General features: G+C 50.4%; 1 protein-coding gene across 1 annotated transcript; it reads right to left on the reverse strand.

Moving 5' to 3' along the window:
- Positions 1 to 1,474: 1,474 nt before the first annotated feature.
- Positions 1,475 to 7,966, reverse strand: LOC149408863 (uncharacterized). The gene is made up of 4 exons (XM_089650366.1): positions 7,626 to 7,966; positions 6,598 to 6,826; positions 5,527 to 6,547; positions 1,475 to 5,424 (listed from the first exon to the last, which is right to left on the reverse strand). Exons 1-4 carry the CDS (start codon positions 7,964 to 7,966, stop codon positions 1,475 to 1,477), a joined length of 5,541 nt encoding a protein of 1,846 aa, XP_089506492.1.
- Positions 7,967 to 13,444: the final 5,478 nt, after the last annotated feature.

Here is a 13,444-nt window from a genome sequence, read left to right on the forward strand (position 1 = left end):
AAGCATATCATCTAAAGTGCAAAAATCTATGATTATTTAAATTTACTTATCATTAAATTATTCTAAATCAAACATCTTAGATATGACAATTTCCAGACATACATCGTAATATAAGCAGTTATAATAGGCAAAATTATATTCATTGGAAGTTTATGCATGCAATTATTAAAGACATTCGCGGTAGAGAGGTTGAGATCCTCGACTGTCGATAAAGAGGTCGCGGGTTCGAATCCCGCGTGGGCAACTAATTTTTATGAAAATAATATGTGGTACTCATTTACATTAATTAATTTAAAAGTAATGTACGGGACGGCACTGTAGTCGCCGGCCGCACAGACGATATAGCGGGAGTGGCCGGCTGGCCGCTTCGACGCCTTGGAAGGGAAGGTCGGGAAAACGTATGGAGAATGTTGAAAAAATGGAAAAAATGGGGAAAAATATGGGGAAAATGAAAAGTGGGGAAAAATGTGGTAAAAAATGGGAAAAATATAGGGAAGGGAGAAATGGGGAAAATGTGGGAGAAAGGTATAAGGCAGGGGGGAGGAAGGTAGGGGGGAACCTGCGCCCTGACTAGGGACGCTTCGACTATTGTAACAGTTTCTTCTTGATGAACGCCAGGGAGCCGGGAGAAAGAAGAAGGCCAGGTTGCAGTGAAGGTCCAGGGCAGAAGTGGCTTGAAGATGGCAGTCAGGGCAGTCCAGGAGAGATGTTGATGATCCGATCGTTGCTGGCTCTCTGCCAAATTGCACAAGTTGTCCGCCTTTTAAAGGACCAACGGGCCTAGCTCTCCCTTTGTTAGCGACAAATTCCGAGAATTATTTTTGGGTTCCCGGAATTTGTCACAGGACTGAGCGCCGTTGTTGCGTAACTTGGAAGGGGATGATTTTGACTAGGTCCCTGACTGTTTCTTCAATCCACTTTGCCCGGGTCATTTTTATTTAAATACATTTTTGTGAGTTTGCACAAATTACATATTAAAAGGGGAATTGACATCCAAAAGGCAGTTTTGCACAATATTCAATTTTGTGCAAACGGTAAGTTTTGTAAAGGAAACTTCGTTTGCACAATTTCAAATTTTGTGCAAATTTACATATTAAAGAGAGAAAACATATATTTAAAAGGGAAGATTTGCACAATATTCAATTTTGTGCAAATCTTCCATGTTTTGTACAGATGATAGGTATTTAATTTATAAGAGGGTGTTGGGGGGTCAAGCCTTTGTTTTTTGTCTATAATGATGACTGCTTGACCCCGTGGTTTTATTTATTAATCAACAGATAAGATTTACAGTTTTACACAAGTGCAGATAAAATTACAGATTTTTATAGAGAAATTTGTTGCATAAATTCGAATATGCGCAGAGATGAGTTTGTAAAGGAACTGCCTCTGCGTAAATTCAGATTTATGCAAATTAATTTAAGTCAGTGGAGGTACGTCCGGTACAATTCTCCCCCCGGTGCAGTCACGGCTGCGCCTAGCGGTCCGGACGTGTAGGTCGGCGGCGTCCTCGACGTCCGGTTCCCCTGGGCCGCTGGGGGTTATGGCTCCCATGCGGCATCCGTGGTCCGGGTGCTGTAGAGGGCGGCGCTGGTGCTGGTGCCGGTGCGGGCGCTGGTGCTGGTGCGGGGAGGATGAGGGCGAGTTTGACAGCAGGGCGGGTGTACGTTCCTGTGGCTGTTTGGACCCGGGCTGTCCTCACTTGGCCGTCGGCAGCTGGGATGGCCTCAACGATACGTCCGCGCGGCCAGCTGTTGCGTGGCAGCGCGGGGTCTAAGATGACCACCAAGTCTCCAGCTTTGAGGGGGTCAGTCGGGTGGTGCCACTTCTGTCGGGCGCCCAGGGTGGGGAGGTACTCACGGAGCCACCGCCTCCAGAACATATCGGCGAGTTGTTGGCTGATACGCCACTGGCGACGGAGACATACCTCCTCCTCCTTGCTGTCGTAGAGTGACAGATGCGGGCGGTTCCCGGCAGACCCCATGAGAAAGTGATTTGGGGTGAGGGGCTCTTCGTCCCGCGGGTCGACAGAGACATGAGTCAGTGGCCGATTGTTGACCACAAACTCAGCCTCTGCCAATGCCGTGCGCAGGGTTTCCTCCCTTGGTGCCCTCTCCTTTAAGGTGGCGCTCAGGGCTCTTTTCACCGAGCGCACCAACCTTTCCCAGGCTCCCCCCATGTGGGGACTGAGGGGGGTGATGAAGCGCCACTCGATGCCCTTGGTAGCCATGGCGTCCGTCATCCTGTCATCCTGCTGCAGGGCTGCCGTGGCATCTCGAATTTCCGCGTCCGCACCACGGAAGTTTGTCCCGTTGTCTGAGTACAACACCTTGGGCTGACCTCTTCGGGCGGTCATCCGTTGTAAGGCCATAATGGCCGAGTCGGCAGACAGCGAGACCGCTAGCTCCAGATGAATGGCGCGGGTGGAGAGGCAGGTAAATAGGGCTCCATAGCGCTTCTCCCGATGTCTGCCGACGGTGACCTCCATTGGCCCGAAGTAGTCCAGTCCGCAGTGTGTAAAGGGGCGGACGTGGTGAGCCAGGCGGGTCGGCGGGAGAACCCCCATCAGTGGAGGAGAGGGCTTGCTCCGTCGTAAGCGGCAGGTGGGGCATTCATGGCTGATTTTCCTGCTGATGGTACGGAGGCGCAGGATGAAAAAGCTGCACCGGATCTCGGCCACAGTTTTCTCCGTGCTTGGATGGTCCGCCTTTTCATGGTAGTGGCGGATCAGCAGTCGGGCGTATGGATCGGAGCCATCCAAGATCACGGGGGTCTTTGCCACGCTCATGCTTCCAGTGAGCTCCCTCAGCCGTGAGCCCATCCGCAAAACGTCATCAGGTCCGAGGAAGGGGGCCAAACTGACGAGACGACTGGCGGCAGGTAGCGCCTGGCTGCGACGAATGGTGTGCAGGTCAGTGGAGAAGGCGTCTTCTTGGGACCTTCTCACCCATCTGCGCTCAGCCTCCGCCAGCTCGTCTGCTCGTAAGGAGCTTTCAGGGGGTCGGCTTGGGCCCGTCCGACAGCGCCTGATGAAGCGTAGCACCCACGCTGTAGCCCGGATCAGCCGGTGCCATGACGAGAACCTCTCGACCAGAGGTAGGGCCTCTCCGGCTGTGGTGATGTGCCCGACGTAGTGTCGGGGCCGGGTCTCGAGGGTCTGGTCATCTGGCTTTGTGAGGGTGCGCTCCTTTGGCCAGTCGCTCTCCGGTGTGGTGAGGAAGGCGGGGCCGTTGAACCATCTTCCTTGGAGTGACAGGTCGGGCAGCTCCAAGTCCCGTGTGCCGATGTCGGCCGGGTTCTGCTTGGTGGGAACCCACCTCCAATTGGCTATGGAGGTGAGTTCATCTATTTCGCCCAACCTGTTGGACACGAACGCAGAGTACGTGCGCGGATCGGTGCGTAACCAGCACAGCACTGTGGTCGAGTCCGTCCAGAAGATGGTTGAAGCTATCTTCGCTTGGCTCTCCAACCGGATGGTTCTGGCCAATCTAGCCGCCATGAGTGCGGACTGCAGCTCAAGGCGGGGTATGGACAGCGGCTTGAGAGGTGCCACCTTACATTTGCTGGCAATGAAGGTGGCTTTTAGGGTGCCCTGCACTTCCTCCACGAAGTAGGCGACGGCACAGCAAGCTTGCTCCGAGGCGTCGCAAAAGAGGTGCAGGGTCACGCTGCTTGACCTCTGTCGGAGCGACCGTCGTGGGATGGAGACGCTGCTTTCCTGGAGCAGGCTCATCCAGTCCCTCCAGCGTTCAGCGTGCTCCGAGGTGATGTGGTCGTCCCATCCAACGCTCGAACGCCACACGGCTTGCAGTAGGATCTTCGACCGTATGGTGAGGCAGGAGACGAAGCCCACCGGGTCGAAGATCTTCATCACGATGGAGAGGAGCTGCCGCTTTGTAGGCCGTGTGGCTTCCTCTAGACTGGCCGCTTCCAGGAAAGTGTAGATGAAGCGGTCGGTAGATGGGTCCCACACCAGTCCCAGGACCCTCTCGGTCTCGCTGCTCCCGCTGCTGATAGCTACCGTGGAGGTGGCGCGGTCTTCGGGGGGCACATCGGCGATGGCGTCCAGGCTGTTTGAGGCCCAGTTCGTAAGGTGGAACCCTCCCTTTGCAAGGAGGGCCCTTACGTCTCGGACTAGGGCAGCAGCTTCGTCAGGGTTGTCCACTGCGTCCAGGTAATCGTCCATGTAAAACCGTGAACGAATGGCTGCTGCGGCGGTCGGGTACTGGTGCTCGTACTGACCGGCCACCCTGTCCCGCACGTACTGGGCACTGCTGGGCGAGCAGGTAGCCCCAAACATCATGGACGCCAGCTGGTAGGTGTCCGGCTGTTGCCGGTCCGGCGACCTCCACAGGTAAAGTTGCGAAAACTGGTCCTCTTTCCTGATTTGGATCCTCAGGAACATCTCCTGGATGTCGGCGGCGATGGCTATACCGCCTTCCCGGAATCGGAGGATGTTCCCCAGGAGAGAGGACAGCAGGTCAGGGCCAGTGAGCAGTTGGTCGTTAAGTGACGTCCCTCGGCATCGGCTGGCGGCGTCGAACACAACCCTTATCTTCCCTGGCTTGTTCGGGTTGGTGACGGCGAAGTGGGGAAGATACCACTTCCGTGGGGCAGGGAGCGACGCCTCATTGGGGGAGAGGCGTCTGGCGTAGCCTTTGGCGACAAGCTGCGTCATTTTGTCATTGTACGCCGCTGCCAGGGTTGCGTCCGCTGCGAGCTTTTTCTCGAGGGACTGGAGCCGCTTCAGCGCACACTGCCGGTTGTCGGGTAGTGTGGCGTCAGGATGTCTCCACAGGAGGCCAGTTTCCCACCGCCCAGAAGGTAGGGGGCGGGTGGTTTCTGCCATTAATGCCATGGCCTTTGTGTCCATGGCATTGACTCTCGCCGCAGACGTGACGCCGAGGGAGTCGACGGCAAAGTTGGATGTTACCAACTCCCTCAGGCGGGCATCTGCAGCGGTCTCCGACTGGAGGGCCAGTGTGGTAGCTGGCCCGTCATTGCTGAGGCTCGAGCCTCCGTGGGCGATCCATCCCAAAGCGGTCCGTGACACTATTCGAGTAGTGCTATTCTCACGGACCTCTCTTGACACGATAAGGTGGGCATTATCCTGCCCGATCAAGAGTTTTGGGGTGACGCGTCTTCCAGGAACGCGCTGCTCCGGCAGGCTCAGGTCAGCTACTGTGTGGGCGGTGATGGTGAAGGTGGATTCCAATCCAGCGCCCCGGATCGTCAGCTTCACGCGTTGGGAGCGGGCGTCGGAGGTACACATCCCCTTCGCTCCGTGCAGCCGCAGACTGTGGACTGGGCCGCGTGCGCCGATCTGCGTTGCGGTGTCAGCGTCGATGAGGGTGATGGTGGATCCCTCATCCAGGAGAGCGAACGTTGACACTTCCCCGTCCGTGGGGCCCCGCAACACAACCGGCACTATTTTCAACAGCACGCGGCTGTCCACTGTCTGGCGTCAAAGGTTCACCTCCGCGACCGTCTCCCGGTGGAGCAGCCGATGATGCGGGTAGCGGCACTCACCCACACCACACCACACTGTCTCCTTGCAGTCCCTGGAGTGGTGCGCCTCCAGGCACTTGCGGCACAGATTGTTAGTACGCACTGTCTCCCACCGGAGGGAGAGCGATTTCGCAATGAATTCGCGACACTCCCGGGTTCTGTGTGGCTCACCGCACTGAGCGCACGCACTTTTCACTTTGTTTTTGTTTATTGTTCTCACTACGGGTGGTGGTGGGCGGTTGGCCTTCCCCTCTGGCGGTGTGGCCACAGCGTTGGCCAGCACATGTTCCCGGCGCCCTTTGCCGGATCTCAAGGGATCCACCATCCCGCTGACCGGGATCACGCCGGCGACGCCCCTCAGAAATGCTGCCAACTGGAGGATGGTGGACTGGGTTGTTTGCCCCAGCATCCGCAGCTCCAGCAGCCAGGCCATCCTTAATGTGCATGGCATCTTGGCAGTGATGTCGGCCAGCAGGGCGGGGTTGGTGAGGTAGCCTCCCGTCCTCAAGTCCCGCAGGGAAGCCACCAGGTTCTGGATTGTCCCGGAGAAGTCAGCAATTTCCTCCAAGGTGGCTTCGGCAGACAGGAAGGGCAGCTTCCTCACCTTGTCCAGCATAAGGTTGGCTATCGAACCCGATCCGCCGTACCGCTCCTCCAGGGTCGCAATGATTTCGGGCACGCGGTCCGGGTTCAGTAGGAGCGAGTATACGTTTTCCCTCGCCTTCCCCTTAAGCGCACGCTGCAACCGTATAAGGTTTTCGCTCAGCGTGAGCTTGCAGGTCGAGGTGGATTGCTCGTACTGCGCAATCCAGGCCGGCCATTCGAGGGGGTCGCCTGAGAATATGGGGAGGTCTTTGGCGGTGGACTGCCGGGCAATGAGGGCGGTCATCCGAAGGTCCTCCTCTACTGAGGGACGAGGGCTGTCCTGGGCGCGCGTGGAGCGGATGGCGTCAGCCAGCAGGGTGCTCAGCTGTGCCAGGAACGGGTCGGCGCCTTGTCGGACCCACTCGCTGGTGTGATGGGCAGTCTCATCGGCGGTCGGCTGCGGGGGAAACAGCGGCGAGAAGCTCTGAGATGAGGCGCCAAGGTAACCGGCAGGAGGTGCGCCAGGGTAGGCACCAGGATGCGCTGCAGCGGGCGCAGCAGGGGACCCGCCCCCAGGGTAGGCGCCAGGATGCGCAGCAGCGGGCGCAGCAGGGGGCCCACCAGGGTGCACGGCAGGGTAGGCGGCGGGATGAGCACCAGGGGGCGCGCCAGGGTGCTCGCCAGGGCAGGCACCAGGATGTGCAGCAGCGGGCGCAGCAGGGGGTCCGCCAGGGCGCTCAGCAGGGTAGGCAGCGGGATGCGCACCAGGGGGCGCGCCGGGGTGCTCGCCAGGGCAGGCGCCAGGATGCGCAGCAGCGGGCGCAGCAGGGGGCCCGCCAGAGTAGGCGGCAGGGTGCGCACCAGGGGCCGCACCAGGGTAGGCGGCAGGGTGCGCACCAGGGGCTGCGCCAGGGTGCTCGCCAGGGCAGGCGCCAGGATGCGCAGCAGCGGGCGCAGCAGGGGGCCCGCCAGGGTAGGCGGCAGGGTGCGCACCAGGGGCCGCACCAGGGTAGGCGGCAGGGTGCGCACCAAGGGCTGCGCCAGGGTGCTCGCCAGGGTAGGCGCCAGGATGCGCAGCAGTGGGCGCAGCAGGGGGCCCGCCAGGGTAGGCGGCAGGGTGCTCACCAGGGGGCGCACCAGGGTAGGCGGCAGGGTGCGCACCAGGGGCCGCACCAGGGTAGGCGGCAGGGTGCGCACCAGGGGCCGCACCAGGGTAGGCGGCAGGATGCGCACCAGGGGCCGCACCAGGGTAGGCGGCAGGGTGCGCACCAGGGGCCGCACCAGGGTAGGCGGCAGGGTGCGCACCAGGGGCCGCACCAGGGTAGGCGGCAGGGTGCGCACCAGGGGCCGCACCAGGGTAGGCGGCAGGGTGCGCACCAGGGGCCGCACCAGGGTAGGCGGCAGGGTGCGCACCAGGGGCCGCACCAGGGTAGGCGGCAGGATGCGCACCAGGGGCCGCACCAGGGTAGGCGGCAGGGTGCGCACCAGGGTAGGCGCCCAGGTGGGTGCCAGGGGGGTCCGCCCCTGGCAGGTACTGCGTCGCGGTGGGGAGGGCTGCGAGCAGCACAGCGAGCTGCCTGCTCATTGTCCGGTTCGCCTTCCGGAGCTGCCTGACCGTGTCCTCTGTTGTGGTTGAATCCTCCTCTGCATCGGAGGACGGTGCGCTTTCAGGGCCGGGAAAGTGAGTGTCAGCAGGGCTGGCAGCGCGTGGGGCAGCAGGTCCGGCAGGGTCAGGGCCGGCAGGGCCGGCAGGGTGAGGGCCGGCAGGGTGAGGGCCGGCAGGGCCGGCGGGGTGAGGGCCTGTCACCAGCTCCACGTCGGGTTGTGAATCTGGGGTGGAGGCTGAAGCCTCGCGGCCACTCCGCAGGGACGGCATCTTGGGACGTCACTGGAAGGCGTGAAGGAGTGAAGGCGTGAAGAGGCGATCGCGGCTCGAAGGACCATGTACGGGACGGCACTGTAGTCGCCGGCCGCACAGACGATATAGCGGGAGTGGCCGGCTGGCCGCTTCGACGCCTTGGAAGGGAAGGTCGGGAAAACGTATGGAGAATGTTGAAAAAATGGAAAAAATGGGGAAAAATATGGGGAAAATGAAAAGTGGGGAAAAATGTGGTAAAAAATGGGAAAAATATAGGGAAGGGAGAAATGGGGAAAATGTGGGAGAAAGGTATAAGGCAGGGGGGAGGAAGGTAGGGGGGAACCTGCGCCCTGACTAGGGACGCTTCGACTATTGTGACAGTTTCTTCTTGATGAACGCCAGGGAGCCGGGAGAAAGAAGAAGGCCAGGTTGCAGTGAAGGTCCAGGGCAGAAGTGGCTTGAAGATGGCAGTCAGGGCAGTCCAGGAGAGATGTTGATGATCCGATCGTTGCTGGCTCTCTGCCAAATTGCACAAGTTGTCCGCCTTTTAAAGGACCAACGGGCCTAGCTCTCCCTTTGTTAGCGACAAATTCCGAGAATTATTTTTGGGTTCCCGGAATTTGTCACAGGACTGAGCGCCGTTGTTGCGTAACTTGGAAGGGGATGATTTTGACTAGGTCCCTGACTGTTTCTTCAATCCACTTTGCCCGGGTCATTTTTATTTAAATACATTTTTGTGAGTTTGCACAAATTACATATTAAAAGGGGAATTGACATCCAAAAGGCAGTTTTGCACAATATTCAATTTTGTGCAAACGGCAAGTTTTGTAAAGGAAACTGCGTTTGCACAATTTCAAATTTTGTGCAAATTTACATATTAAAGAGAGAAAACATATATTTAAAAGGGAAGATTTGCACAATATTCAATTTTGTGCAAATCTTCCATGTTTTGTACAGATGATAGGTATTTAATTTATAAGAGGGTGTTGGGGGGTCAAGCCTTTGTTTTTTGTCTATAATGATGACTTCTTGACCCCGTGGTTTTATTTATTAATCAACAGATAAGATTTACAGTTTTACACAAGTGCAGATAAAATTACAGATTTTTATAGAGAAATTTGTTGCATAAATTCGAATATGCGCAGAGATGAGTTTGTAAAGGAACTGCCTCTGCGTAAATTCAGATTTATGCAAATTAATTTAAGTCAGTGGAGGTACGTCCGGTACAATTAATGTATAGTATATTTGTGGCACGTTCCATAGGGTCTGGCAAGACTTTCATTGAATGAAAGCTCTGGCGAAAGACAACCATTCGGAATCGAAAAAATATTGCTTGACACAGCAAAAGGAATGTTTAGTGACAAGATTTAAACAACAAGGTGAATTTCAACATCCCTTTTCCCATTCTCCTCCCCTTCTCCGCTCCGAACTCTCAATATTCCCCAAAGTGTGATACAATAGTCCCAATGGATCCGGACAGCTCGGCCTAGAGATGGGTCATGACATGACTCATTTTGTTAAGAGCTGTACCCACGGTACTCGCTCAATATTTTCGTACATCACAGAGTCGACTCAATTGAACAACGGCTTAATTGAACGGGAGCCGTGAGGTCAGAGCGTATGAGCAATGAGAATACTGTGTTTGCCCGATATGACGGTGTGTTCTCCGGTACGGCTCAACCACCAAACGACTCCCCCGCTACGGCTCTCCCGATTCGGCTCCCAACGTAACCGCAAGAATGATCGTATGACTCTTGGTACCCGTACGCCGTTTGATCCTAAGCTTTCTATCGTCGAATCGTTCGAAATTATAGATGAAATAAGGACTCTTTTATCGTGGAGCAATGAAGAGTGCGCAGGAAAAAGATTCGATTCCATATTAAATAGAAACCCTGGCTACGATAAATTACGGAGCATTAGTGAAAATTTTAATGTTACCATCAATTCAACACAACTCTATAAATTTGCTCCACTGACATCTGTCGATGTTGAACGATCATTTTCTATATATAAGTGGATTTTTGAAAATAGGTATAATATTTTTTTTACTAAATACATTTCTTTCCTTGTATACAAGTTGCAGGGATCTTTGTTATGGGGAAACAATTATAGGATATTATATAATAGGGTGTGTCAATTATTTCAACTTTTGAATTCAGAAACGCCTGATGTCTCAAAAGTTGCGTCTTACAAAGAAAATGAGAACTACATTTAAAATTATTTTTTTAAAAATGGTTATTAGCTCGCTAAAATGCATTGAAAAACAGAAAAAAAACCTAAAACATGTATTTTTAAATAATGGTAATTAATATTTTCTTCTCAATAATTTTACCTTTTAACGTTTGTTTATTATTAAAAACTGCGTATAGTTGACAAAAATTAAATAAAAAAATCAATTTTATTAATGCAAGTAAATCTACAAGAATACCGAAATTAACAAAAAAAATGATAAAAATCCACTAAAACGTTTTCCATTGCCATTTAGTTTGCTTTAATTTTCAATTATTGGATTTATCAACGTAGTCAAAGATAATTGATTATGGGAAATATCGATTTCAACACTATATACAAGGGCGCAAAGGATTGTAAATCCGAATAAGTCACGACCTTTAGAAAAACCATCTACTCTTCTTCCGCTTCTTTCCAACAGTTTTTCAGATTCTGATGAGGAACCAGCGCTAAGTGATGATCATCAATCTGCAGTGGCTCATGATACATTATCTCCTCGAAATATACAATATTCGAAGATGAAGAATCCCTTGACGAAGTTATCTCAAATTTGTGATCGATACGGCGTATCACACAGAGCAGCAGCTGCCATTGCTTCTGCGGTTTTAAAAGATGTAAATGAAGCTGGTCCATCTTTCGTTATAGATCATAGTAGATTATGAAGAGCTAGAAAGCAAACTAGAGATATGTTATTAAATAGCCGTAAATTGACAAATATCGAAGGTTTATTTTTAGATGGGCGCAAGGACAAAGCAATGTTTATTATCAAGAAAGGAAGAAAATTTTATCGACGAATAAAAGTTGACACATAACGCTTGTGCAGGAGCCAGGATCAGTGTATCTCGGACACGCTACGCCATCATCTGGTACTGCTAATGCCATATGTTCTCTTTTGGAAGAGGAAAATCGTCAAATGGAGAAAATTGTTGCAGTTCGTTGTGACGGAACAAATACAAACACTGGCCGGAAAAATGGAATCATTTCAAGAATGGAACAGAGACTTGGAAAGCCATTGCAATGGCTTATTTGCCAGCTGCACGCTAATGAACTATCATTACGACATCTGCTATCTTCATTAGATGGACCGACTAGCGGACCTGTAGCTTTCTCGGGACCAATCGGAAGAAACTTAAAAAATTGTGAGAACGTTAAAATTATTCGGTTTGTTCCCATTCAATCATCCATACCGGAAAATATAACAGAAAAATTAAGCACGGACCAAAATTATTTATATAATATATGTCTGGCTGTGTCAAAAGGTATGATAACTGTAGATTTGGCAAGGAAACAACCAGGGAAAATGTCTCATGCCAGGTGGCTAACAACTGCAAACAGAATATTACGGCTATATGTTGCAACGGAAAACTCAACAGAAAATTTGCAGATATTGGCCACCTTTATTGTGAGAGTTTATGCTCCAACATGGTTTACCATAAAGTGCAATAGGTCTTAGATAGATGGAGCCCGTAATCTTTGGAAAATGGTTAGCATTTCCAGATATCTTTCAGGAGAATTGAAAGCTATTGTCGACCCCGTGATTCAGAGGAACGCATATTTTGCACACCCGGAAAACATTATTCTATCAATGTTAACCGATGACAATAAATGTATAAGGGAGCTAGGATGTAGAAGGATCATTAAATATAGGGCCCTTCAAACTTCATGAGTGAGAGAGTTCATAATTCCAAAAATTAATTTAAACTGCAATAGCTACATAGAATAAATTGACTGGCAGGCCACAGATTTAATTCTGACAGAACCTCCACTCCTGACCAACGTAAAAACGGACGAATTACTTAAATTGTGTGATGAAGGAAATGTAAAAAGGTTCGATTTTCCTAAATTTCCTTGCCACACACAATCAGTGGAAAGGTGTGTGAAGTTGACCACAGAGGCGTCTTCTGTTGCTGGTTACAATGCTAGAAAAGGTTATATTTACGCCAAGCAACTTTCAAGAAACATAATGCCAAATATTAATTCAAAGCAAGATTTTAAGTAATTACTGTTTTAACAATATGTTATCATTCAATTTTGAGCATCCATTATTTTTTGTTCGTTGTATTTTGGTCAAAAATGTTGTTGTACGTTATTGTTTAGTATCTTGAATTTTACCATAAAAAGTGTTATTTTTCCCTTTTATATTTTTAACCAACACATCACATATGTTAAAAAAATATTTATTTTTCGTTCTTTGTACTGCAGTTATGGAAATAAAATTAAGTGTGCTACAAAATATTAAATATGGACCCATTGTTTTATTTTTTTCCCAAATCACGAAATCAAATTTTTTTCAAAACTTCCGGCCATTTTAGCGAGCTAATAGTGAACACCAATTTCATTTATTTTTACGTTTTCGAATAGCTACAGATCATACGCAACTTTTGAGACCCCAGGCGTTTAAAAATAAGGCAATTTTTTTTCTCTCTATGGGGAGCGACACACGCTATTATATAATAATGCGGCACTGTTCTGTCGCTTCGTTATACATTTATAACCTCTCTTTTTGTTTACTATAATCCTGCGTATAACTTCATGTTTATTTACTTAAATTATCGCACCCCGTATGCCCGTTTAATTTCGCCAACTCATTCTTGTTTATTTTGTACATGCATCAATCGATTATTAGAATTTAATACAATATAATATACAGAAAACGATGATAAAAGTAGCATTACGTATTCGTTCACAGATAGGCAAAATTATTATGTAATATTAGGTAGGTATAGAAATTAATGTATCCCAACGAAAAGCTTCATTTTTTTCCGATGGAATATGCATAAGTATCTGGCTGAATTATCAATTTAATTCGAATTTTTCAAAATATCGAAGTAGAAAATGTTTTATTTTTGTAGGAATATAAAGATCGTACCTATGTTTTATTTTACTCAGAGAAGCAATATAATGTAAGTATTATAATATATTGAATACATTATAGGGATGGTATTCCTTGAGTTCCGTTTAGAATCAAGCACTGGAAAACTAATATGATTTAAAACTGAAAAACTGTCTTTTGCAAAAACACTGGAAAACTGTTTTCCTTTTTAAAACGTGTTAAATACAAAATACACTAATTTTCGTACAAATTAGTCTGATTTCGTAATTGTAAAAAGCATTCACTTTGTGGCTCAACATAATTTATAATAAAAACGGTCAAAAACAAATTTATGTGTTTTTATTATAGTCTGATTTTGGTTAGCAATATTCTCTTAGCAGGCATGGGCATCGGACGAGCCGTCAACGAATAGGGATTTTTAATATATAACATTA

This window comes from Hesperophylax consimilis, unplaced genomic scaffold (genome assembly GCF_061612785.1).
Source record: "Hesperophylax consimilis isolate HC1 unplaced genomic scaffold, BYU_Hcon_1.0 scaffold_47, whole genome shotgun sequence".
NCBI lineage: Eukaryota > Metazoa > Arthropoda > Insecta > Trichoptera > Limnephilidae > Hesperophylax > Hesperophylax consimilis.